General features: G+C 50.1%; 2 protein-coding genes across 2 annotated transcripts in view; both read right to left on the bottom strand.

Annotated features, from left to right (window-relative positions):
• The window catches only part of OC90 (otoconin 90), a 38946-nt gene extending 16986 nt beyond the window's left edge, over positions 1-21960 (bottom strand). Inside the window, exons 1-5 of the mRNA XM_029923571.1 lie at positions 21931-21960; positions 13635-13724; positions 6806-6871; positions 5462-5518; positions 3245-3419 (exon numbers count right to left, since the gene is read on the bottom strand). Of these exons, the coding sequence (XP_029779431.1) occupies positions 3245-3419; positions 5462-5518; positions 6806-6871; positions 13635-13680 (344 nt within the window). The 5' untranslated portion in view covers positions 13681-13724; positions 21931-21960. The remainder of the gene's footprint in view (positions 1-3244; positions 3420-5461; positions 5519-6805; positions 6872-13634; positions 13725-21930) is intronic.
• A 345-nt stretch (positions 21961-22305) lies between these two features.
• Positions 22306-27529, bottom strand: part of HHLA1 (HERV-H LTR-associating 1) — a 35301-nt gene continuing 30077 nt past the window's right edge. The window contains exons 16-17 of the mRNA XM_029923327.1: positions 23657-23739; positions 22306-22489 (exon numbers count right to left, since the gene is read on the bottom strand). Coding sequence (XP_029779187.1) covers positions 22446-22489; positions 23657-23739 — 127 coding nt within the window. The 3' untranslated portion in view covers positions 22306-22445. The remainder of the gene's footprint in view (positions 22490-23656; positions 23740-27529) is intronic.

Consider the following 27529-nt stretch of genomic DNA (forward strand, 5'->3'; position numbering starts at 1 on the left):
CACACGTGCATACATGTGCGTGCGCACACACACGCACACACACTTGACTTATATTACCTGTGCAGCAGGGGCTATTATCATTACAGGCATTTATATACATGGGGGCTGAGATGCGTAGGGCTCAGTAACTTGCCAAGGTCAAAGTCAATCACAGAGTGAGGCTGACAGTAAAATGGGAGTCAGGAGGCTTTTTCAATGCACACAGGAGGTCAGTGGAGACCAATGTAAGGAAGAAAAAATATACAGGCAGCTCATAGCCTTGGGCAAGCTACTAAATTTCTCAAACTACCTAACCCAAGAATTTGGAGGATTCAAGAAAACATCTATATAGGGGCACCTGGGTAGCTCAGTCGATTAAGGATCTGGCTCTGGCTTTTTGGCTCAGCTCACAATCTCATGGTTTATGAGTTCAAGCCCTATATTGGGTGTGGCCCCTCATTCCACCAGTTTGGGCCAGCAGTGCAGGCATCATTCAGACAGTGGTGAATTACTGCTTCATTTCTTTGACGTCTAGCTGACAAGATATTATAATAATTAGAGGATGCGGTCAGGGAGAATCTGAAAGTATATTCCCAGAAATGGTCCGGGGATTATGCTGCACTAAGGATCAGCCTCTTCCTTTCTGGAGGTCAGTGAGCTGGTTCCGGGAGTCAGTTTGCTTCTGGTGCCAAAGCTGGGAAAATGCCCTTCTGATCCAGGGCAACTTACATCCTCTCTTGGAGATGTGGAAATGAGAGAGATCTACTGCTTAATTCCAAAGCTGTTATTCCTGACCCATCAAGGATATACTGCTTTTTATGTAATTACTTAATTTTAATCTCTGAAAAGCAATTGGAGTTAATTTGCTGAGTGCCTACTATGCGCCCAGTGCTGTGATCCATGCTGGGGGGGGCAAGGAAATGACATGGTGCAGACCCCTGTTCAGAGTGTGTTGAGTGCAGCGGGAGACAGACTGTGTGCACCCGCTGTCCCACGGGCAGGTGCAGGACGGGAGGCACAGGTATGGGGAGCTCAGAGCTTGTGCTGGTGCCTGGGGGGCAAGGCAGTCAAAGGGGTTCAGTTTCCTACTTTCATACTACGGCTGCGGCTGCTGCCAGTCTGGCTGTCATTACTGTTACTACCACCACGAGTACAGGTCTATCAGTACTGTTACTATCATCACAAGTACGGCTCTATCAGTACTGTTACTATCACCACGAGTACAGGTCTATTAGTACTGTTACTACCACTGCTAGTATGGCTCTATCAGTACTGTTAATGCTACCACTAGTACGGCTCTATCAATATTCTTACTACTACCACTAGTGCGCCTCTATCGGTACTGTCACTACTACCACTAGTGCGCCTCTATCGGTACTGTCACTACTACCACTAGTATGGCTCTATCAGTACTGTTACTACTACCATGAGTACGGCTCTATCAGTACTGTTACTACCACCATGAGTACGGCTCTATCAGTACTGTTACTATCATCACAAGTATGGCTCTATCAGTACTGTTACTACCGCCACAAGTACGGCTCTATCAGTACTGTTACTACTACCATGAGTACAGGTCTATCAGTACTGTTACTATCATCACAAGTACGGCTCTATCAGTACTGTTACTACCACCACGAGTACAGGTCTATTAGTACTGTTACTACCACTGCTAGTATGGTTCTATCAGTACTATTAATGCTACCACTAGTACGGCTCTATCAATATTCTTACTACTACCACTAGTATGGCTCTATCAGTACTGTTACTACCACCATGAGTACGGCTCTATCGGTACTGTTACTACCACCACGAGTATGGCTCTATCAGTACTGTTACTACCACCATGAGTATGGCTCTATCAATACTGTTACTACCACTACGAGTACAGCTCCATCAGTACTTCTACCCCTGAGACTCGCACTGTGGCTGCCATCACTATGACCCCCACTAGCACCACCATCACTGTTACTCCTACAGCTACTGTGACAACTGCTCCTGCTGCTGTTGTTACTACTACTTCTATGGCCCTACTCTGACGGCTACTACCCCTCACTCCCCCTCTCACCACTGCTACTCCAGCCCTCCCTCTCATGTTCCTGTTGCTCCCATTCATACTCTCAGTAAGTAAACGGAATAAGCCGGGCAGAACCCCAGTCCCTTTGCCGTGTACTCGGTGGTTTCATCCTGAATGACAACCCCGTGGGGTACGTACTTTCATCTCCTGCATTTTAGAGATGAACACACTGGTGCACAAGCACTGAAGGACTCGCCTGTGGGCCGCACGTCCACGAGGAGCTGAGGGCTGGAATCCCGGGCCACAGGTAAGCGGCCTCGCACACAGATTCCGCCGAATTTTTCCACTGCCCTTCCCGCTGCCGCTACCCTTACCAACACTTGAGTCATCTAAGATTTTAAATTTTCTTCCTAGTCTGATGTGTGGCCATGGATGACTGTTTTAACTTCCCCTCCCCTTGTGCATTGGGAGGGCACACATTTTTATCAGCCTCTTGTATCTTCCCTTTATCCCCCAGTAGCTATTTACATCTTTGAAGCAGGGACAGGATTCTGTCTATACATGTGTTAAATGTTTATTTATATATTTTAAGAAAGAGAGAGCTAGAGCAGGGAAGGGCAGAGACACGGAGAGAGAGAATCCCAAGCAGCCTCCCTGCTGGAAGTGGAAAGCCTGACGTGGGGCTCGATCCCACCAACTGTGAGATCAAGACCTGAGCCAAAATCAAGAGTCAGACGCTTAACCGACTGAGTCCGCCAGCCGCCCCTAGGATTCTGTTGTACTAAGCAGAGTGTCCGTGTGTTATCGGAGCAGGTTTGTGGAAAATTAAATGAAAACTTCCATAGTTACGTGACCCTGGTGGCCAGGGCTGTTCTGAATAAGGCAGCATTCTCTCATGCTTAAGAGTCATCTGGGGAACTTGTTTAAACTCCGGACACCCGGGTTCCAGCTAAACGTAGTCTGAGTCGGTCGGTCTGGGGTGGGTCCTAGGAAATCTGCCTTGTAGCAAATCTCCCGGTGGTTCTGATACCCCAACTCAGAGTTGGTGGCCCCAACTCGGAGAGTCACTGCACTGACACTTTGCGTAGGAGATGTATCCAGGATGGTGACCGCTTCCCAGTATGCAAGAAGGTCCCCAATTACATTGTAATTGTAAGATGAGGAAACCGGTCATTCTGCAGCGGAGACACCTCCCGAACGCTTTCCCAAGCACCATGCAGGCCCCCGAGGGCCCCTGGGTGTGCTCACCTGTCAGACTGGTCCACAGGCAACCCTTCCATCTCAAACCTGCAGGCACAGCCGTAGTCCTCCAAGTCCCGGGGGCACAGACCAGCCACACACCTCAGCCCATTCACAAAGTGGAGGAGCGCAGGGAAGCTGGTGAAGACGGCCTGCAGCCAGGTGAAGTGGGAGCCCAGGCAGTCTGCAGGGAGGGGACAGCAGGCCAGGCACTGGGAACCAGAGTCCAGGAAGGAGCCCCTGTGCCAGGGACTTCCTGCATCTTGGCATCCTACTAAGCACCTGCTGTATGCTCAGGATTGTTCCAGACAATGAAGGGGACTTGGGGACCCCTCGGTTGCCCCCAAGTCATGTAACCCTCCTTCCTTGCCAACAAAGCTGAAGGGCACTCAGGGAAGGCAAGCCTCCTTCCCAAATCCCTGGGGATATATTTCTTGTTCATTCTGGGCTGGTCATGCTAATATCCCCAGCTTCTGTTACAGTGAGTGGCCAAGGGCTGAGCACGTGACCCAGGCCAAAACAACTTAAAGGGAAGTCTGTTAGATGTGAGGGAATTGTTTCTTTCAGAATAAAGAACAAAGGTAAGGAAGACATCCTTTTGATCTACACCTTTCTCCTTCCTTGAATATGGGTAAGGATATGTTTGCTGGGGCTGCAGCAACCATGTTACCACCATGAGGCTCCAAGCTTACTATTGAAAAGCCATATGCTTAGCTGTAGTGGTGGGGAGAGAATGGGTCTCTGACACCTGCTGATTATCTCTGAGATGTGGTGCTTTCAGGCAGCTTCTGTGAGATGATTAAATGCCTTTGTTATTTAAGTCACCATGAGTTGACTGAGTGGATCCCAAATGATACAATTATGGCCCTAGAGAAGGGAAATCCAGTGCAGGAAGAGAAGGGATACAGACATTAATGACTGGGGGGCCCCTGTTACGTGCCAGAAACTGTGCTATGTGCTTTAACAGCTCAATAGTTAAGAGTGATAGTGAGTCTCGCTTTAGAACGCATTAGCTTCATCCATTACCCCATAAACCCCCCGTTAATCCTGCAAGACAGATGCCACTCGGTCACCTCTGTGTCATAGGTAAAGAAACAAAGTCAGAGACATGCCCAAGGTGTCAACCAGCAACCAATGACTTGCCCTAAACAAGAATGTTCTTGGAAGTAAAATTGGCAAGAGACCAATTCCCGGGTTTTGGACCTTGAGCAGCATGCCCACCCTTCCCATTCTCTGCCTTTCTGACTGCAGGACCCTTAAGTGCCAAAGGGGGTGTGGGACCCCACAGGCCCAATTCTAACACACGGGGTCATACGTGGGAGCTTGGGGAGGTCCACAAGTGGGCTGTGAGGTCTAGATCCTCAAAGCCTGTTCAAACATCCTTTCCCATGGTTTCTTTCCACATTGCCTAGTCAGAAAACGGAGAAATACTTCTACACTGAAGGAAAAAGCTACTCTAAAGTTCATGTGTGTGTGTGTGTGTGTGTGTGTGTGTGTGTGTGTGTGTGTGTGTTTATATAAATATGCATTGTCACCCAAAAACTTAGCGGGCACCTGCGCTGACCCACATGCACGTTTCTGGTCCAGTCCTCTGCTCTCGTGGTCTAACCCTACGCCAGTTCAGAGCTCCTTGTCCTGTCAATCACAGGATGGTCTTATTTTGGGGGTACTTTCAGAGAGCGATGTTTCAGAGACACCATCATGGTATCTGGCAATTGAGAGTCACAGGATAGATACATAATTGATAAAAGGAGTGCTTGACACTCTTTAAAATCCTTGGGCTTTATGCGTATTTGATAGTCGGGGAGAGAAAATCCATCAACTAAGCTCTGGACTCAGAGGGGAGCTTCCTGTGACCTGGGCACATCACATACCACCCTTAGGCTCTATTTCTAGCCTGTGCGACAGGGGTACCATTCTCTTCCCTCCACCCCCACCCCACCTGGGTGTCAGGACTAATGAAGTCAGGGCTATGCAGTCACCTCACAATCCGGTGATTCACCCTGCAATAGAAGACACACTACTCTTGTCAGAACCCGGATCACTGGGCTCAGAGCTGGCGGGAGCAGTGGGAGCAAGGGAGCACAGAGAGCAGAGCTGGAGGCCCTAGTCATTTCCTTCAGTTTCCCACATGCACTCACCTGTGCCCTGACACCTGGTGGGTAGAAGCAATTTGGCATTTAACTTACCAAAAATGTCGGCCACGCAATTTGGCATTTAACTTACCAAAAATGTCGGCCACGCTTTCCACATTTTTAAACACCCCATGGAAGGAAGTGAGATCTAAGTGGAAAGCAGAGAAAACAAGTCAGAGAGCCCTTCCACTGGCCTGCCTCCTTGCCCTGTCCCACCCCTGGGCAGAGTGAGACCCTATGTCTTTCTCTAAGGGTGGATTTGACCTTGGACTAACTTTCTCCTAATGTGGGTTACCATGGAGACCTGGTAAGATGAAATGGAAGCATGTTACTAAGCAGCTTTGCCTCTGGGGGAGGAGGTGTGTCTGGACAGGCAGGGACCCTGGATGAACTATAAATATCTAGTGGGGACTGAGTCACCATGTGGGGACCCCTTTATGTGATGACTCTTGAAGCTGAGCTTGTCTCTTCTGTGCACCCTAGAAATGATACCTATGACATCATTACTAGAGATACTAATTCTACTAGAGAATAAGGTTCTAGGCCAGGGAAGGTCCTGTGGGTGCTCCCCCGTGAGCCCCACTTCTTTGTACCGAAGCTGCTACCTCGGGACTCCTGGACCAATGTGCAGATCGCCCAGGCTTCTCTCACTGGAGACAAGTGACTGTCTGGCCTGCTGGCACACGGAGTTTCCTGGCAACTGTGCCATGAGTCTGAACACCGACTACAGGTTCCCCCTGGGCTGGGCATTGCACTTACCAGGGGGGTTATGGCATTTGGAGAAGGGCCAGGTTGTCATTTGGGTGTGGGTGAGACCAATCACTTTGCTTGCATGGGCTCATGCACAAATAACTTGGCAGACTCAGCTCACCTCTCTGAAAGGCTGGAAATGAACCCCGAAGCTGGGGCTAGTGTGACCAGTGGGTTCACTATGCATTATGTCCTTCAGTGGTACCCAACTAAGAGCCTGTCCAAGAAATTTTTACCTTCTGTCCCTTACCTTCTGTCACCAGGAAAACTTCCCCTTCCCAAAAAACCAATTACAGACCCTCCTTTCGTATAGGTCAAGCACTGGAATACATTGTCTTTCCCTTTTTCTCTGCCTTTAAGGAGTCTCAGAGCTCAATCTGAAGCTAAGATATCGTGACCATGTAACGCCCACGATCAGCCCATTTACTTCCATCTACAGGCTCCTTGCAGCTGACCTTTATCTTTTGATGGGAGTTTTAGTACTTTGTCTATGAAGAGAGAGCTGTGGTGGTTCAGACATCAGGAGAGACTGTTGAGAGAGAGAGTTTTGAGCCCCATTTGAATCACTGTGCCTACAAGAGCCACAGTAGTAGTGGCATATTTAGAAAGGGCCATTTTCTCTGCCAGTATCCCAGACAACTTTCTACCCAGCTGTGTCTCCCAAGTAAAGTTCAAAAATCCTTACTGATAGTTTTTGAGAGCCCTGGAGGCAGCTCCCGTGGAAGGTGTGGGGTGTCCAGAGGGTGGCCCCCTAAAATCGAGGAGGACAAGAGCATTAGCAGGTGCACTGTGACTGCCCACTTGCTGTGAGGGACAGCCAGCAGGCGAGAGGATGCGAGTATGCAGGTAAATTCAATTCTATGTATATTTTTCTAGAACCTGCTCTGTGCGGGGTCACTGTGGTAGCTATTGATGAAAATAAGGTCGTCCTGGTGTTTCACGTCAGTTGGCCTTAAGAATGGCCTTCTTATGGGCAAAAGGCATGACCAGATTCTTCTCCAAAGAGGATATCCAGATGGCCAACAAACACATGAAAAGATGCTCAGCGTCTCTCATCATCAGGGAAATACAAATCAAAACCACAATGAGACCTCCTCACGTCGGTCAGAGAGGCTAAAATTAACAACTCAGGAAACAACAGATGTTGGTGAGGATGTGGAGCAAGGGGAACCTTTTTGCATTATTGGTGCAACCTTCTGGCAAACTGGTGCAGCAGGTCAGGAAAACAGTATGGAGGTTTCTCAACAAAATGAAAAATAGAACTGTCCCACGACCCAATAATTGCACTATACTAGTTATTCATCCAGAGGATACAAAAATGCTGATTCGAAGGGACACATGTACCCCAATGTTTATAGCAGCACTATTGACAATAGCCAAATTATAGAAAGAGCCCAAATGTCTATCAACTGATGAATGGATAAAGAAGATACAGTGTGTGTGTGTGTGTGTGTGTGTGTGTGTGTGTGTGTGTGTGTGTATAATGGAATTCTACTCAGCGATGATGAAGAACAAAATCTTGCCATTTGCAACCATGTGGATGAAACTAGAGAGCAAAATAAGTCAGAGAAAAATAAATATCATATGATGTCACTCATATGTGGAATTTAAGAAACAAAGCAGATGAATATTGGGGAAAGGAAGGAAAAATAAGATAAAAAGAGAGAGGAGGCAAACTAAAAGAGACTCTTAAATACAGAGGGTAAACTGAGGGTTGCTGGCGGTGTGTTGGGTAAGGCGTTGGGTTAAGGGAGTGATGGGGTGAGCACTGGGTGTTACATGTAAGTGATGAATCACTAAATCTGCTCCTGAAATAAAAAAGAAAAGAAAAGAAAAAAAAAACAATAATGGCCTTCTAGCAGAGGACAGAGAGGTTTGGGGACTCATCTTGAAGCTCTTGTTGCATGTAAAGCAAACCATTTTAATTTAGATTGCATGGTTGTTTGGAGTACCTTGAGATGAAAAAGGAAATAAGAACAAGCAAGGAAAGGACCTCGCCCCCAGGGAGCTTCTACTCAAGGACAGGGCTTTCCCCCACTATCTGCAAGCAAAATGACCAATGACTGTCAGGGGGCTATGCACCCTGAGACTCAGTCCCAGACCCTGCATTTACCCACAGTGGAGACACGGTGGAGGGATGCAACTTTTGAATTCCGTGAACTATTCAGGCAGGAAGCAAGTTGGACTTGGCCTTTTCCCAGCCTCCGCTGTCTCCCCAGGGGTCTCAAATACTCATTATGAAGCAGGGGGTCTACAGAGAATCTGGAGGGGTTGGAACAATAGCGTGATACTAGATGAACTTGGATCTGCAAGCTCTGACAGCGTGGGTTGGAGAAGCATCGTGAAGACTGGTAAAAGGGCCACTGGCAGGTGTATTGTGGATGCTCCAAAGTAATGCCGGCCGTTCATCACTATTATGATGACTATTCCTATTATGAACAACTCCTTCCACTCCCTGCCCCCTCTTCCCTGCACAGTAACAAATGGTTTGCATTACTTGGACCTTACCTTCCCCATCAACCTCATCATCACTACCGTGGACTTATTCCAGGGACCTGGATGTCATTAGCAGGTGCCTGTGGGAGAGCAGCCTTCCCATCTACAAACCCTGTGGGCTTGCACTGGGTCCCCGGAGCCCCGGGCCCTCTGCTGCCAGACCCTGCAGGGATGGGTTGGAGGGGATGCAGCCTCGCTCCCTTGCACCGCGCCCCAACCCTGCAGCACGATGAACCTGCCCTGGTGCCAGCCTCCCTCCTGGTGGGATGTGCTCTGTGGCTGTGGCCTCTCCAGTCCTCCGGATTTCTATTAAACACGAATGGATGTTCCCACGGAGGGGTGTTCCCTCCAGCCCCAGAGCCACGAGCTGTCCGGGGAAGTGTCCTGCAGACAGACGTCCAGACCCGGGGAGACTCAGGACTTCTTTGGCTCCAGGTGAATCCTACCGCAGAGCCCACATAATTGTTCTGGCACATTCCGCATCTGGCTTAATTGCCTCAGAAACGATTTAATTAGCACACCAGCCAAGAGCTAAGAATATCTGCTGCCCGCTTATGCGGTGATAGCTTAGTATTGCCGGGTCCTTGATCGTTTGCTTGCTGGTGCTTGCTCGGGTTTCTGGCCGGTGGAGGTGGTCTGCTCGCAGAGAAGTGCTCACAAGTGAGCGTGCCCCCCGGCCCTGCTCTGAGTACTCCCAAGGTGTTGACACCCTCACATTTCATTCTCAACTACAGAAGTTGCCCTGGATGTTAAAGTGTTGATCCCGGAGGACTGAATTCATTCTCACCAAATCCAGAGGGATGACAGTGGAGGAGACAGGGGGTCCAAGATGATGGGGGGGACAGAATTCACCAGAATATAATGGATTCTGGCTCAGCGAGAGCACTGCTCTAAGAAAAGGGAACCGACATTCGTACTGTTCGAGGCTCCGTTTTGTAGGCATCCCCTCCAGTGTCTGCCCAGTGCTATGGGGCACCCCTTGCTGTTGCCGCTTTATGGACAATGAAGTCAAGACCCATGGAGGGGAGGTCTAGCCTCTTCCGCCCAGACACGTAAGACTTCCTGGGGTCTGCTCCTTCCTGGCTCTGCCCGACCGTCTCTCCCTTTGAACCTAACGCTTTCAGGACACTTCCCATTTTCCAGAACTACTTCTTGCTGTCCTGGCTCTGCCCGTGTGGTGCCCTGAGCCTCGGGGTGCCAGCTCCCTTCTGTGTTACTGACTCTTACATTTTCACACTCCATCTGAGTTCCAGAAGGCTCATCGGACCCCCAGACAGGGCTGGGCTAGGGACACCTTCCCTGGCTCCTGTAATGCTGGGACACACTTCTCTCACTGCCCTTCCCTGTGTTGCAATGATCTATTTCCGCGGCTGTTTCCTCCACCAAGCAGCTCACTGGGGGTAAGACAAATGTGAGCACGGTTCAGTAGGTATCTCTGTATGAACGAAGGAGCATCCGGTGGTTGAACTGCACCATCAAACGGCCAACTTCTCAGCCAAAGAGCGATGGCCCCCTGGAATTACAGAATCCTAGCCTGGTAACCTTTAAGCAAAATTAGGAGATGGCCCCTCTGGAGAGTGGGAGGATGAGGACTGATGGGTATTTCATACAATGACGCATTCTGCCCTGGAAGATGTACCCAGAATGCATGAACGCACCCTTGCCCAGACGCTTTTTTCACAGGATCTGGGGACTGGGTGCCAATTCTGCTGTGTGATGTGGGCCAGCACAGAGCTCCCTGACATAGAAGGTTCCAGAGCATCTCCATCCCCTCACAGACTGGACCACCATCCCACCGGCCACCCCCTGCACTTGGAAGTCATGAGCCAGCTCTCCACAAAGAGACGAAGAGAGAGGGCGACCTTGTCCCGGGCGCACTGCAGACGCCGCTCGAACTCTTGCTACAGGGGGGAAGAAACACCCTGGAGAGCATGCTGGGAGTGCACAGAGACCACCCCCCCCGACTGTACATGCGCCCCAGAGCCCTTCCCTGAAAGCGGAGTCAGACAGCACTGGGGGCATGGCTTCCAGAAGGTGCCTGGCAGAGCTCTGACTCTGCAGGTGCTCGGGAGCCCGAGGGGGGTTCTCACAGAGTCCACGTCCCCCACGGCTGCTCCCGGCCACGACTCAGTGGGTGTTCTGCAGGGGCCCAGCTTCCTGGGCAACCTGGGACATTGCAGATGGACCCCTCCCCAGTGACCTTGCCAGACCTTCCTGAGACCCGGCTGTGGTCACAGACACACCCACCTCTCCTGGCCTGGCTCACGGGCACCGCATCTGCCCCCCGCCCCCCCCCCCGCCTTCCTGTCCTGCTTTCCCCCAGGGAATTTCCTCTAATGACATCTCCAGTCCCAGAGGACCCAGTCTAAGACCCCACTCCCACCTCTTTGAAACGAGGCACGTGGGCAGAGGCCTCAAGTACAGACCCAGGCGCCCGGGTGGCTCCCTCGATTAAGCACCTGACTCTTGGTTTTGGCTCAGGTCACGATCTCACGGTTCATTCATTCGATCCTCAGCTGGGCTCTGTACTGACAATGCACTGATAGTGCAGAGCTCGACTTGGGATTCTCTCCCTCTCCCTCTCTCTCTGCCCCTCCCCTGCTCATGCTCTTTCTCTCTCTTTCAAAATAAATAACCCTAAGAAAATTAAAAGTCAAAACAAAGAAAACAGACCATTCCCCACACAGTGCCTGGACTCAGACCTGGTGACTTAGTTGGTGGGGGGCGGGGGGGCGGGGAGCCAGCATTATCTCCCTGGTATTCACACACTCACCCCCGCAAAGTTGGGTCTGCAGGTATGGGACAATTAAATCCACACATGCATGTGTGTGTTTGTGATTAAACTTTCTATGGCTCTAATTAAAAAAAAATTTTAATGTTTATTTTTGAGAGAGAGAGAGACAGGAAAGTGGGGGAAAGGCAGAGAGAGAGAGGGAGACACAGAATCTGCAGCAGCTCCAGGCTCCAAGCCGTCAGCACAGAGCCTGATGCAGAGCTCAAACTAATGAACCGTGTGAACATAACCGGAGCCAAAGTTGGATGCTCAACCGACTGAGCCACCCAAGTGCCCCAACTATGGCTCTAAATTTTTTTAATATTCATTTATTTATTTATTTATTTATTTACTTAAAAATTTTTTTTAATGTTTTGAGAGAGTGAGAGACAGAGTGTGAGTGAAGGAGGAGCAGAGAGAGAGGGAGACACAGAATTCAAAGCAGGCTCCAGGCTCTGAGCCATCAGCATAGAGCCTGACATGGGGCTCAAACCCGTGAGCCACAAGATCATGACCTGAGTCAAAGCTGGGTGCTTAATGGACTGAGCCACCCAGGAGCCTCACTAGTTTTTGGACTGTATCTGAGAATAAAATCTCCCAGGACAAATGCACAATTGTTTGTCCCCGATTTTAATCACAGGAGGCCATTACCATCTTTATTACACAATGTAGCAGTAAAGTAAGGGGAAAGAGGAACAGAGCAAAAGGACAGCTAGGAAAATGTTTAATGGCCTCAATTTTATAGAGAAATAAAACATTTAAAAAAGATATGTAAAAGGTGTCTGGGGGTGTTGAAGGGGTGATTTTGATCAAAGGGAAATCCATAGTTTTGGAAGAGGAAAAGATAAGTTAGAAAAGAAAGTAAGTTTGACAATTTAGAAGAATGGATTTTGGAGGGTGAAATCTCATTTTAGTTTGTCTTTTAAATGTGTATTTATTTTGAGAGAGAGTGGGGAGGGGCAGAAAGAGGAAAAGAGAATCTCAAGCAGGTTCTGCGCTGTCAGTGCAGAGCTCAACACAGGGCTCAAACTCACAAACCCTGAGAACCTAAGCCAAAATCAAGAGTTGGACACTTCACTGACTGAGCCACCCAGGTGCCCTGGTCTGATCTCATTTTAAAGGATAGGGAAGAGATTGCAAAGCTGTAGGGTATTTCATAGTTTCATCATAAAAAATGAAGGAAATCAAGGCCATAGTTAGAATTTGATCAAAACAGTTGGGGTTCTGGTACAGGATGAGCCTCTGGCTCACCAGCCCCGGCTTGTGCTGGTCCTGGGGACCCACATCACGACAAACTGGTCTGAATGATGAAAAAAGTCATCCATGAAGGGAGCTAAGTAATCAATAGAAGCCCATCAACTTCTGGAAGTGGCAATCCACCCTGTCCCGCAGGGAAGGTTTGGGGCGAAGTTGGGGAGCACCCAGACCTGAAGGAGAGATTTGGAGTCCCCTACCCAGTAACAGGTGCTCACCAATTGTTCCGGGGAACATGCAGATCTCTGTGAGTCCATGAGCTTGGGTCACGGTCAAGATAAATTATCAGTAATGTTGACACCCTCACTATTGTGTTTGGAGGGGAACCTTAGAGAGGGAGGCTCAGCGTGTTGGTCCCAAGTTTATCCGAACTTGGAGGAAAAGGAGAAGATGAAGGAAAGGAAAAGGAAAGAAAAAAGTAAGTGGAGGGGTTTGAACAGCTGCACCAATGTGCAGACAAGAAAGAAAGTAGGAGGGAGTCAGAGGTCTCAGGTTCATCACCATGGCTCCACATGAACTTGAAATGACTGCTCGGCTGCCAAGGAGCTTGCTCGGATGTCTTTAGGTTCCAGTGCAGGTGGAGGTGTTTGCCTTTGCAGCAGACACACCTACTCAGAGGTTCGCCCTGGCACGTGTCGGGAAGACTGACACACTCCGAGGGGACCAGTGAAACTTGGGACGGCGGCCGGTGAGCATAGGCAAGAGCAGATGTCCCAGCAGGGGGAGGAATGATTACTAAGTGACCACACTGCTTTTTGCTCTCCCTGGATCTCCCTCTCATGGCCCATCTCACACTCCATGCCCTGGGCAAGGTCCTCAAAACATCAGCTGAATTAAACCTGTAGCTTGTCTTCACTGTTTGATTTCCATCCCTCCTAAGCAAGGGGACAAAAGTAGTCATAAGCAAACCAGATGACATTTGACAACACCCCCAGTGCTCATCTTCATCATATAGCAAGCCAGAAACTCGTTGGAAGACACCATTACTCACCGCCGTGAGGGGCCACCAGCATACTCAGCAGGAGAAGCACAATCATAGTTCAAGGCCAGAGGATGGGGTTGAGGCATCCAATGGGATAGCCTGGGAGAGAAGGCGGCAGAATGTGATGAGTACAATTTCAGAAATCCCGGGAAATAGGAACACCCACGAGCTCTCTGTCCCATAGTGCATTGAGGTAGCCAGAGAAAACCCTAGAAGGGTTTCTGTCCCAGCTTCGCCACTAACCAGCGTTGACTCATGACATTCAGAAAATCACCTTCTCTGAGACTCAGTTCATCCATCTGTAAAATGGAAACTTTGCCAGGGTTCCTTGGGGCCCCCAGATCTGGTCTCATTTATTCATTCTCCCCATGGTCTTTTATTATGCAGTGGGCACATCGCAAGGATCCCAGAATGCAAAGTGAGGGAAAATCACTCCTTATCTGTGAGTTTGTTCACAGAATTATGAGGAAGGGAAGATGGACAAGTGCTATAGTGGACTTTGTAGACCGAACTGTAAAGAACCCATACATTGGGCTGCAGCCCGGTATACCTTCAGTAGTCTGACTTTGAACCTTCCTACTGTCACTCGACATAGAAATACATTTGGCAACCACACGGTGGCACTGCCCGCTAACAAACAGTGCTTTCCTCGGCGTTGAGGTGGGGAGGGGGTTCCATCTTCTTCCTTCCTTTCCTATGGTTTCTGAGCAATTCAAATATTTGGTTGCTGTCCTAGCGTTCAAGAGACAATGCTTCAGGGACTGCCATGCGGGTCATGGCCAGGGGGAAGGGTCCAAGGACTGACCACATTTCAGTCACAGTGCCCTGTGATCTTAGCAACTTGGCAAATACTCACCTTCAGTAGGCACTTAGTGCAAACAGATCAATCATGTATTTAATGGGGAAGGAAAGACATTAAAGACTAGAGGGATTTTAGAATAATTTTAGCTCCCTGGGAATGTAACTCCCTAAGGAATGTCAGATGGCTGACTTGTGCCCAGAACAGTGTATGGACGATAACTCAGTGTGATTGTGCTGCCCCAGGGGCACCCACGTGGCTGCTGGATAGGGTTGTCCGTGTTGTGCGCTGTGCAAAGGCGTTGCACTGAGGGGCACACAGGGGCTGATGTGCAGCCGGTGCTCACCTCCCAAGTTTGTCCCCTGCAGGGCTGCATCAACCTGGAGGAAGGAGCACTTTCTACAGTTTGTTCTAGGGACAAAGGCTGGCCCATGTCCTGGTGACCCTGCAAATGGACCCAGGGCCATAGTGGGCCCCTCTGCCTTGTGGGCAGGGATTTGTAATGTGGAAAGTGTCCCAAAGGAGAGAACATTTGTAGGTCATATGATCCTAACTCTGTGGACCTTCCCCTTGGCCTGGCATAGCCTCTAATGGCTACTGAATAAATGTTTGTTGAATTAGTACAGAGGGCAGAATGTGAATTCTTGAAGATTCCCTCTCAGCTCAATCACCTTCAAAGACTCTGGCTATGATCTGATGGACAGAATGCTCTGCTTAAACCTTTTGTAGCCACACAAATTCCTACAGCAGATTAACGTTATAGGTTAGACCGGCTTTCTGATCATCCTGCGGGGATTTGGATCCAAATGGCTCCTAGTCAAGGCCAAGAAACCAGACTGAACCCTCAGGGTGAGGCCTGGGATATCTCCAGATGGGAAGTGGCTGCCCTGGAACGTCCGTGGGTGAACGGCAGAAGGCATTCTAGAAGGTCATACCCACTGAAGTCAGACTCTCAAGACTGAGGCTGATGCCACCAGCCGGTACATTTGCTATCATTGTCACCACAAGGAGAGAAGACTAGGAGGTCTTGCAGTAGGGTCCCCTCCCCAAGGAAAGAAAAGAAACCCCTCGAGGCCACCTGGCGATATGTATATGCGACGACATCCTTCACAACCTTGTAACGTGAGACCGACTACCTCATCAGACTGCGTGTTTGTGCGTTAGTATGCATGGGAGACAAAGACGTAGAACATACGTAAGAAACTACACCACGTGGCGCCTGGGCCCAGCTCTTTGGGTACAGACCCAACTGAGCTGTGCCAGCACAAGTAAAGTGTTTCCTGGAAAAAATAAAAAGCCTTGGTGTCACGACTCTCTGGGCGAGAACCTGCCACGGGCTGAGCTTGGAGAAGGCATGGGAGTCATCTCGTCCAAACTCATTTTACAGGTGAGATCACTGAGCCCCTGGGACTGGCACCTTATGGTCACCGTGTCCCCCTCGGCAGCTCCCGAGCCCATCGCAGTAACAGTGAGGCTGCTGTGAGGGCTGAGTGAGTGCATCCACGCGGGGCACTGACAACAGCGCCTGATGGAGAGGCGGCTTGAAGCATTAGTAATGACATCCGCTGTGTCTGGCCCACAGGGACGGCCCAGTAACCAGTGGCTCTTACAATAAAGAGGCCCCTCTGCCCTGTGTGAGCGGGAACCCCCCCTCCACCCCACAATCTGGTGAAATGAAGGCCAGTGGTCAGTTTTATGCAGTCGCTGCTCCTTTGTTCCTGTGACGGTCACTTCCAGGAGGCCATTGCCCCGGGTTGTCCTGATGCTCAGAGAAGACAGGCTGAGGCTTGTTGGGATTACAAACACCTCTGTTGTGTTTTCAAGTGTGTATTTATTAGGACGGAAAGGAACAAAAGTCACCTGATTCCAGACCAAATCTTGACTCGGCCCTGATGTATGTTTTTAAAGCAGGGATGGAAGATAGGGAGTCATTGTTTACTGGGCACAGCGTGTCAGCTGGGGAAGATGAGAAAGTTCTGGAGACGGGTGGCGGTGATGGCCATGCGGCAGTGTGAATGTTCCTAATGCTCCTGAGCTCCACGCTTAGAAATAGTTAAAATGGGGGGTGCTTGGGTGGCTCAGTCGGTTAAGTGTCTGGCTTCCGGCTTCAGCTCAGGTCATGATCTCACGGTTCATGGTTTCGAGCTCTGCATCGGGCTCTGTGCTGACAGCGAGCTCAGAGCCTGGAGCCTGCTTTGGATTCTGTGTCTCCCTCTCTCTCTCTGACCTTCCCCTGCTCATGCTATCTCTCTCTATCTCTCAAAAATAAATAAAAAACATTAAAAAAATTAAAAATAGTTAAAATCATACATTTTAGGTTGTGTGTATTTTACCACAATTAGAAGCAAAGTAAGTTATAAATTTTAGGAGCTTATTCTTGTATTTATTTATCTATTTTTTTAAGTAGGCTCCATGCCCAATGGGGGGCTTGAACTCATGACCTTGAGATCCAGAGTCATAGGCTCTGACTGAGCCAGCTGGGTGCCCTGCCAACCTCATTCCTTTAAACACAACCTTCCGTAACCGGGTCATTCTTTGCATCAGGCGCCCCACTGCTCACGCCTCAGACGGGCATCTGAGGACTTGGACTAGCACATGCCTCACTTTTTTTTTTTTAACATTTTACTTATTTTTGAGAGAGACAGAGTGAGCACAGGAGGGGCAGAGGGAGAGAGGGGGACAGAGGATCCAGAGTGGGCTCTGGGCTGTCAGCACAGAGCCCGATGCAGGGCTCAAACCCATGAACCATGAGATCATGACCTGAGCCGACACCAGACAGTCAACCAACTGAGCCACCCAGGCGCCCCTCGCCTCACTTGCCATGCAGGGACCTGAGGCTCAGAGAGGTCCAGTGAGGCCACAGTTACCTTTGCCAAGAGGCACCAGCACCAGTTACAATATTCAGACTGACGCCTGCCAGTCCGATGCCTTTGCTCCACGTGTGTTACCCACCCGACACTGCCATCCTGGTCCTGGGACCCCAAACAAGCAGCCCCACAGTCATTCACGGCACCTCTGTTGTGAATTTTGGTAACACCTGCTTGGGAGGCCCCTGGCTGGGGTATGGTGTGACCCTGCAGTTGACAATCGTGAGCTGAGAGCCAGGCAAGGGAAACCTGGGTGCCAGCCAGAGGCGACGGCACATGCTCAGCTCTGAGCCACTGGGAGGGGGACCCGAATGCGGGGTGTGCACTTTCAGTCTGCAGAGGGGATGATGCAGGGCCGCTTCTGAAATCTGCAGGCTTCTGCTGGCCAAGCCAGGTCCCTTGGATGTGGAGCTGTGTCCTCCCCAGGAAGGGCCTCCTCTTCCTCATTTACCCAAGGATGCCTCCAGAGCTGATCATAACCGCTGGCTTTCCTTGGGGAAATGAGGGCTCCCTCGGCCTTGCCTCGGGTCCTGGCTCACCAAGTTGTCTCTGGATGACCGATTCCAAGGCACTGTGGGAAATGTCCAAGAGCAAGATCTTTCTAACTGGCCAGGCCTGAAGTAGGCTTGGCACATTACATACTGAGTGCCCTGAGCCAGGCCTGGAAGCTGCTTGGAATGCATTTCCTGGATACTCAAATGCTCATAAGGTGGTTCTTCATCCGGGCATCCTGAGGGTTAGACAGAGCACCCTGCCTGGGGTGGACCAAGGACTCAGCAAGGCTGGCCCGTAATTAGTGATTGTTACCTTTCTACACCAGATGGGTGCACACAGGTTTGCATGACCCTCACTGGGGTGCCGCGGTTTCCCCAGGGGCATTCAGCAGGCACTGCCCCTTTAGCATTGCCTCTCTGCACTTACAAGGGCTCCGAGTGACGGCTGCCTAGCTACGTCCTGGAGTAGCAGCTAGGTCTTGGGCAGTCCTTGAGAGCTCTCCCTTCCCTCCCTCTCTTCTGCCATCCATTTCTCCCTCCCCCCCTCCAGCCCCCTTCCCCTTCTCTCTCCTTCCCTCCTTCCCACCCTGGTCAGCCCCTTACCCCTCAGAAGAAAGGGGGTGCGTACCTTGAAGGTCCCACTTAGGAGCAGTTGGATGTACGATGCTCCACTTTGAACAAGACGGTGACTGAGTCCTTTATACCCCAAGGGAAGACCCTTAGTCACGTGGTCCCTCCTCCCCGCTCCTTGCTCCTCATGGGGAGAGGACAGCTTTTCCTGCAGGTTGGCAGGTGGGAGGCCTCTGAGGGGGAGGGGGACATCATAACTGTGCCGTGAAGCAGGTGAGGCCACATATTAAGAGGTCATCTCGAGCCCCAGAGGAGACCCAGGCTTTAATCAACAGAACAATGGCTCCCCTGTTTCCCACCCCCCACCTCACCTGCAACGTCTGGAGGCCCAGGGATTGTGTCTCGGGGTCATCAGGGGGACTCTGGGGGATGACAGGCTGACGAAAGTCACATGGGCTCTACAGCAAAAGAAGGGCTGGCTTTGTCTGGTCTAGATAATTCTCCAGCAAGAGCATCTGCGGGGGAGGGCATTCTTCTTATATGTTCCTGGCCTCAAGGCCTGGGAATGTGAGGCCTCCTTCCTTAAGGGGTTTCCTGCCCCAGCTGTGCAGTGGGGTGAGATGGGACTTTCTAATCAGACATACTGGGATTGGGTACCAGCCCTGCCTCCCCTGTGGCACAGTGACCTGTCGCTGCTCGGATGTGGCTCTCCCATGCATTTCGAGGGGATAGCCCCCCTTAAGAAGGAGAACGAGCCTTTGTCGAGCGCTGTTATGGCCGCTCATGTTTTTATGGGATTTTTGTCCCTGTTGTTTTCACAACAGCACCATGGAAGCTGACCCTGGCTAATCCTACACTCAGGATGGCCACGACAGCAGGCACTCTGCTTCCCAGGCCGGACAGCCCGTGTCGCAGCGGGGACATCTGTTCAAGCTCATGGTGATGCGATCATTCTTGGTGGGCAGGTTAGCCCAGTGAGAGCCCTCCGACTGCTCACCTGGCACTGCCTTGCCTGCTGGGGCACAAGGGGCTCGTCCAACGATTAAATCTGGGGGAGCAGCGCCTTGGCAGCACCCACTGGAGGGCTTCTGCAGATAATTAGTTGCTCTTGGGCCATGAAGATTTGTTTCTAGGTCATTGGTTACTGTTCAGTGTCTCGGGAGCCCTGACGATGGACGAAGTCACCCCAGTCTTTTCCCACCAGCACGGAAGATGCCTCGTCTCTAAACTCTGAAGTCAACAGGCTGCGGGGCTCAGTGCCGGAGTTCCTCCCTTCCCCTTCCCTCCTCTTACCTCCCCTTCCCTTTGCCCCTTCCCTGTCTCCTGCCTGTTGAGCTTGTATTCATGAATACGAGTTTGCTTGGCCGTGAATGAAACAGACAAATGCACCTGTGCCTTTGTGTCCAGAAAGAATCCTGTTTAGTGGTATTCCTGATGTTACACCTGGAACTCCTTATCAGCCGGCGGACAGTAAGGGTCCCGCCTTCTTTTTTATTTAATCGGTGAGCCACAGGTGCCACATATGCACAAATTATTAAGAACACTAGTGCGGCAGCACCCCTCTCCCCCCTGGCCTCCTCATTGCCCTAAGCATCCCCCAAATCAGGACTTTTCAGCTCAGATGGGGGAGGTCAAACTTCCCCTTAGCCTCAAGAAGGCCATGAACTCTTGGCTCTGGTCAGTTTGCTCTTGGGTCCTGCTTTGCTCCTGTCATCTCCACTGTTGTGGCAGAGGGTGTGACCCTAGAAAATTTGTCCTGTGTGGTCCTCTAAACCTTTGTCTTTGCTGCAAGTTCAGATCCCTGCATGGGCCGTAGAGGTGCTCCACATGTGGGCTTTTCTAAGTCATGCTCATGGGGCGCCTGGGTGGCTCAGTCAGGTGAGTGTCAGATTCTTGACTTTGGCTCAGGTCATGATCTCATGGTTCATGAGTTTGAGCTCTTCTGTTAGTTTGGAGCCTGCTTGGGATTCTCTCTCTCTCTCCCTCTTTCTCTGCCTCACCCCTGCTTGCGTGTTCTCCCTCTTTCTCAAAATAAATAAACTTTAAATGTTAGTCATGCTGAGTCACAATCCCCAAGATGTAGGATGGTTAGGCACACCCCGGCTTCCCCCACAAAAAAAGAGTCAGGGTGTTGGGACCAAGTCATGAATCCCACCTTCCTCGATGGTAAATTACTCTTTGGGGGAATCTCTGGGAGCCTTTCCTGCCGAAGATCCTTGATTAAGAATATCAACTTTATCCATTCGAGGAGGTCTGGTCAGATTAACTCACACCTGATGAACCTTGCGCATTTTTTTGGTTCCTACCCAGGTCTGGTCCCTTCACCTTAGCAGATTTACTGTGTCCTCCTCAGCTTTGCAAACGAGAGGGCCCTTTGCAGGCCCCCAGAGTCGTGATGGCAGGTATAGCTCATGAGTTTGACATTTGCATAACTTTGAGGGTCTCTCAAGTGTTCTAGAGGTTAAAAATAAATCTTTCTGTGTGTGATCAGAGGAGGGAAGTGTCCAGCTGCTTCTTTCCCCAAAGTTCAAGTTGTACCTTTCTAAGAGTGTTGGTGTTCACAGGTAGTCAGAGCAATGACACTCAAGTGTCTACTGATGCAGGGAAAATGTTTCTTCGTGGGCTGTGAATGGAGTGACTTTTCTCACCAAAGGACGAGCATGGTCACAGAGGGTGGGACACCAACGCCCGGGCAGTGTGCTAACGTGAGAGACTGGAGCAAGAGCTCCAGGCCCAGCAGTGAGGATTGACGGGGTCCACGTGGGGCCATTGGAAAGAGCAAGTTAGCTCTGTAATGCTCTGCATGGGGACTTGGTCTTCACAGGGGTGTTAGCTACTGCAGCCTTGGGAAAAGTTAAAAGGGACATGAATGGATAAAGGGACACCTTAGCCCGTGGGTGTGTGGGGAAGGGCTGACTCAGCGGGACTATGGAAATTGAACCCTGTGTCTTCCAAAGAGGAGTCCAGCCCTCGAACAGCTCCTGGGAGCTGCGAACCCTTGCCTGACAAGAGTGTCTGTACACCTGGGGCTTTGGGCCACACCATTTAGTCCAAGCTCATGATGCAATTTACAGAAGAGGCCTTGGGTCACACCGTGTTGGCTTGACTAGTGGAGGGACTGGAGGCTGAGTAAGCGAGGTCAGCTGGTGCAGGTACCTCATGCCTAGAGGCTGATCCCTAATTAAAACCCTGGACTCCATGGCTCGGATGAGCTTTTCTGGGTGATGATACTCCCTACATGTGGTCACATGTCATTGCTGGAAGAATCACGTGCTGCCGTGCAGCTTCACCGGTGAGGATGCCTGGAGGGTGATGTCTGGGCTCTCCCGGGCCCTGTCCTCTGCACCTTATACCTTTTCTCACTTCAGTCTCTAGCCTTTTGCTGTAATAAGAAGTAAATGTGTGGGTATAAAAGCTGTTCTGGCTCCATGAATCTTATTAGTGAGTCACGGAATCTGAGAATGCTCTTGGGGACCCCCAAGTACAGTGGGACCCTCAGATGAGAAATCAAGACAAGACCTCAACAACAGAAAAGCCACAACTCTACACTCCCTCCAAAGGGAGGTTCTCCTCACCTGCTGTTGAGGGGGCTTGGAGGGTTGTTGCGGTCCCATGGTCAGCAGGTCTGATTACTTGTATATAGCCAAGTGTGGGTTCATGGTGTAGAGAAATCCTCTGTGACTCTCTCCATGGCGTGGGCTCACCTTTCTTTATCTACCTTGTGGTCTTTTTAAGACCCCAAGTGTAAGTCACTCTGGGCTTGTGTCAGAGTCTCAGTGCCTGGACTCATTTGTTCCTGCCAGTGTGACACCTCTCAACCCATTTCTCCCATCTCAGGTTCACCGTGAGAATCATGGGGAGTTCTTGACCATGGATTTGGGTTCTGGGCAGCCTCTAACACTTGGCCTTCCACCTTCGCAGCATTCACCAGAGAGAAAGAATTGCTACTTCCCAAAAGAACCTCTTTCAGTTAATTGATGATCTAGCTGGAGCCAGTGAATTTTTCAAATCCAGCCAGGGATTGGGCCAGGGGCCAGGGAGAAGGGATGTCGTCCAGTTTATTGGTAGACCCCATCATCCTTTCAAGGCCTCACACAGACTGGCAGATATTCCAGAGGCATTTTTGTTTTAAGGCTGGAAGAGAAAAGGAAGAGAGCGTTCAAGGTACTGAGAAAGGAAACGCTACATCACCAACAGCGATGGCCCAGGCTCCTTGGGGGGTGGGAGGTGAGGGTGTGACAGTGCATGGACTGGGACTTGGGAGTCCATGTCAGAGAGGAAGGGTGTGGCAAGGCTCCCTGCTGGTTGACATCGAAGTCAAGAACAGGCCAGCTCTCAAGTCCCCACTTTCACCCAGTGATGGCTTCCATTTACCCAGCTGTGTCTATCTCTTCTCCCCAGTTCACATAAAGCTACTCTAAAGTCAATAACATGTTGTTCAGTAGATGTAATATGTTGTTCGTGTGGAGATTTTAAGGACAAAAGAAGGGCTATTCAGTTGTAAGTAGCTAGCAAGATTTCCTGCCCCCCACCCCTGCCCATCCTGGTAAAGGGATTTTTGTCTTGGACTGCTGAGCCCCCCACGCCCACCCCACCGCACCTCCACCCCAGATGCTTGGCTCTTATGTTGCAGAATAAAGGCAATGTAAGTTCCATACATTTCCATGAGTTTTCGGCCAGAGTCCTTTGACTGATAGTCCGGCTAGATGGCCAAGCCATTAGCCGGGAGACTGGATGTGCCAGATCAGCCACTTTTGTCTGCAGGAGTGGGAGGGGAAAAAGTTCATGTCTGGCCTCTCTAGGAGTAAATGGGGCTCTGATGCCATCAAAGACCAGAGAGGGGTGCTCCTTCTAGCACCTCAGGCTGCCTTCTTATTCTTGGATTGCTTCCACTCATTTTGGTTTGGTCAGGAAATTGAGTGTTCATATGGGGTCTGTCTTTTGCTTGATTTTTCTTTGTGCATGTGTATTTTTAGTGTACATGGGAGTCAGGGAGGATGAGACACTTGCCCGAGATGACACAGAAAGCAGTAGTGCTTGGCTGGGCTGACTTCTGCTCCCCAACGCCCACCCCCGCCCCGGCCTCCCACCCCCCAACACCTAATTGCAAACATCAAACTGTTAGTGAAGAGGAATCAGAAATACCCTCGACTCTTTCTGTCTAGAATTAATGATGACAACCTGAGCTGCACCTGCTCTTTTTGGCCCCTAATGAAGAACAGAACCATCACTGAATTCTAGAGCGCCTTCAGAGAAGGCATTTATTGACAAGTTACACATCAAGGTCAAGTGCATACTCACTGTGTGAGTGGGGCACCCTTTTCATCCTCTGACAGATGTATGTTGCGTTCTTCAGAAACCAGGAATAGTATTCAAGGCAGTACCTAAAGGTTTCAATGAGAGTGTTTGCAAGAAATCACCATCCCCTGTGGCTAGTGGAAGACCAGCATAATTTTAAAAAATCCCAGGCGCCTGGGTGGCTCAGTCAGTTGAGTATCTGACTCTTGATTTAAGCTCAGGTCATGATCTCACAGTTATGAGATCAAGCCCCCTGTTGGGGTCTGCACTGAGTGTGGAGCCTGCTTGGGATTCTCTGTCTCCCTATCTCTCTCTCCCTGCCCCTGTCCACTCCCTCCTCTGCTCAAAAATTTTTTTAAAAAGTCATAATGACCAATTATTCACAGCAAGGACTCCCTCTCCATCGTTACAGGGTGTGGGGGGAGGGGCAGAGGATGAACCTGAGCCGGGAACAAGCTTAGACTCCGGAGTGAACAGGATGTATTTTTAGTCCTGGCATCGTCCCTTCCTAGGACCTGTGACCTCAGGCCTAGTACTCCGATTCTGTGGGCCTTAGTTTTCTCATATACACAAGAGAGGCCATAAGAGCACCCCCGCTCACCGGGTATCACGAAGATTAAGTGTGATCACATCTGCCCAGTTCCTGAGCAGGGCCAGGCTTGCCACAGGGGCTCAGCAAATGAACATGTTCATTTGTGTATTTGGGGGGTGAGGTGGGGGGAGAGCACAGGGCTGTTACGGTAAAAACAAGGCAGCGAGTCCTTGTAAAATAGTATCCTGCTCTCGGCTGGGGCTGCCGGGATCTCCTCAAAGGACTTCAGGGAAGGAGCCCTGAGCACATGCTGAGGAAGAAGAGCTTTCTGTGCAGACTGTGCTGCTGGCTCACGTGGGACTCGGGAGTGTGCTGCCCTGTCCAGTGCGGGGGCTGCTTCAGGAGGTGGGGCCGCCGCCCCCCTCCATCTCCACCGTCCTGTGAACCCAGAATTCTCTGGGGAACAACTAACTCCCGGGCACAGAGATGAACTGACTTGCCTGGGGACACACTTCTCGCGAGAGACAGGGCTGGGTTTTTACCCAGGTGATCCGTTCCATGCCCCAACACTGCTCTTCTGATGGGGCTACCCCCACTTTGCGGAGGAACACACTGAGGCTCAGAGAGATTAGATGACCAGCCTACATAGTTTAGAAGTGACAGCGCCTAAATTTAAACCCAAGTCTGCTTGGTTTCAACCCTGCCCCTCGATACAGCACACTAAGCTACCTACTAGCTTGGAGGGCCTGGCTCTGCGGCCTAATCCTTCCCCCCTCACCCCCAGCTAGCTTGACAGTGTGCAAGCGTGACAAGGTTTTCTCCTAACAGCCACAGATTGGTTAGAAAGCTTCCAAAACACGGGTGCCTAGGTGGCTCAGGTGGTTAAGTGTCCAACTTCGGCTCAGGGCATGATTTCATGGTCTGTGAGTTCAAGCCCCGCGTGCTGACAGCTCGGAGCCTGGAGCCTGCTTCTAATTCTGTGTCTCCCCCTCTCTCTCTGAGCCCCTCCCCCCAAATAAATAAACATTAAAAAATAGTTTCCAAAACAGAGGGGACATCAAAGTACCTTGGGGACTGGGTTCAATCTGTTGTGAATGAAGGAAGAAAAGCACAGCTCAGAGGGGTGGCCAGAGCTCCATGGGAAAAGTGAAAACCTGTTTGCAGAGCTCACTAGGAGCCTGAGAGAGCAAGGTTATCCCGGAAAGGGACCTCTGCCAGGGACAGTGGCCCGTCATCCTTGCTGTGGCCACATTGCATATCTCAGTGGACCTCCGATGTTTCAGGCTGACTCTTGCCTGTTTCTCTGGGCTGAAGCGGCCCCTCCCATTTCCTGCCCCAGAAGCTTCTATCCCATCATCAAGTCCGTCCTTACCCCGGGGCCCCACAGCCAGTACTTGGGATTTGCTACAGCGCTTCCCATACTGTTTTGCAATTTCTCTTTACATGGCTGACTTCCTCACTCGAGCCTGATTTTTTGATCACAGGGGCTGTGTTAGTCAACACACATACCCACTAAAGCCAGCCTCCCACTCTGTCATTCCTAGCCTGTGTGCAGGGTTTAGGGAGAGATTATTGAACAATTTACTATTAAATAAAAATACAGGGAAAGGAAGGGATAACCTCGGGTTCATTGATGCTTCATTTCTCTAAGTTTTAACTTAAAACTCCTCACTGGAAACTTCTGCCTTCCCTAGTTATCCTTGCGCCCAGTATTTGCAACATAGATTGTTTTTTAATGTGATTTTTCTCCACGGAGATACGATGATAAGTTCTGCCTCATACGTGACTTGGTTTTGTCCTTTACTGTGTTATATATATTTTAAATGTTTGTTCTTATTTTTTGAAAGAGAGAGAGAGAGAGAGAGAGAGAGAGAGAGACAGAGCATGAATAGGGGAAGGGCAGAGAGAGAGTGAGACAGAATCTAAAGCAGGCTCTAGGCTCTGAGCTGTCAGTACAGAGCCTGATGCAGGGCTCAAACTTACCGTGATCATGACCTGAGCTGAAGTCAGACACTTAACTGACGGAGCCAACCAGGCACCCTACTGTGTTATATTTTGATTTGTATTTATGACCATTTCTTTCTTTTGACTATGAGCCCTTCAGTTTCTGGGTCTATCTTTTTTTTTAACTCATTTATTTATTTTTGAGAGGGAGAGAGAGAGAAACTGTGTGCCCATGAGTATGCAAGTGGGGGGAGGGCAGAGAGAGAGAGAGAGGGAGAGAGAGAATCCCAAGCAGACTCTGAGCTGTCAGCGTGGAGCCCAATGTGGGGCTCAATATGGGGCTCAAACTCGAACCAGGAGACCATGACGATTAACCAACTGAGCCACCCAGGAGCCCCTCTTGGTCTGTTTCTGATTCATCTCTCAATTCCTGTGGGTCAGCACAGTGCATAAGAGATAATTATTAGAAACTCAACTCGTGTTGTTGATTTGAAGAGCTGGTAGAAGAAAGTTCTAGTAGTGGGCTGATCCTGTAAGAAAGCACGGCTGTAAATGTTTTCTTTAGGACAAGCCTGTGTGGTGGGGAAATGCCCCCACACTGCTTGCTAACACCCTTGGGTCTATGGACCTTGCTCATCTCCCTCCCTGGATGGAGGAAGCATCCACACGGATTGCAGGATTCAAGACAAGGACACAGTGGAAAGAGGCTGTAAACCTGGATGGGGTTCAGAGCCAGTGGGTGATGAAGATTTGAAACGCTGAAGGGTCATGAGCTGGCTTTGACAGTAATACGAAAGATCTGAGAGCTTGGCCTCAGGCCACTGGAGCAGAAGTATTCAGCCACGTTTGTGTGGTTCTGGGTTTACAACCAAGACTAAACACCAGAAGAAGGGGTAGAAAGTCTTCACTGAAGGGCGGGAAAATGTCCACGCCTAGAACTCGAACATGAAACAGTGTTGCCTTCTCAATTTCTTTTTACAATCTTCACATCTGGCCAGCAAATGGCTGCTAGGGATTTAGAAAGATCTGGAATTGAGATGGACACACCCTCTGGCTATTCTCTTCTTCTTCTTTTTTTTAAAGACAGTACATTTTTATTTTCTTTATTTTTTTTTAAAGATAATTTATTGTCAAGTTAGTCAAAATACAGTGTATATGGCATGCTCTTGGTTTTGGGGGTAGATTCCCATGATTCGTCACTTCATGCGACACCCAGTGCTCATCCCAACAAGCGCCCTCCTCAATGCCCATCACCCATTTTCCCCTCTCCTCCACTTCCCCAGTCAGCCTTAAGTTTGTTCTCTGTATTTAAGAGTCTCTTATGGTTTGTCTCCCTCGTTCTCTGTTTGCAACTATTTTTTTCACCTTCTTCTTCCCCATGGTCTTCTGTTAAGTTTCTC

This window comes from Suricata suricatta, chromosome 15 (assembly GCF_006229205.1).
Source record: "Suricata suricatta isolate VVHF042 chromosome 15, meerkat_22Aug2017_6uvM2_HiC, whole genome shotgun sequence".
NCBI classification, from domain to species: Eukaryota; Metazoa; Chordata; class Mammalia; order Carnivora; family Herpestidae; genus Suricata; species Suricata suricatta.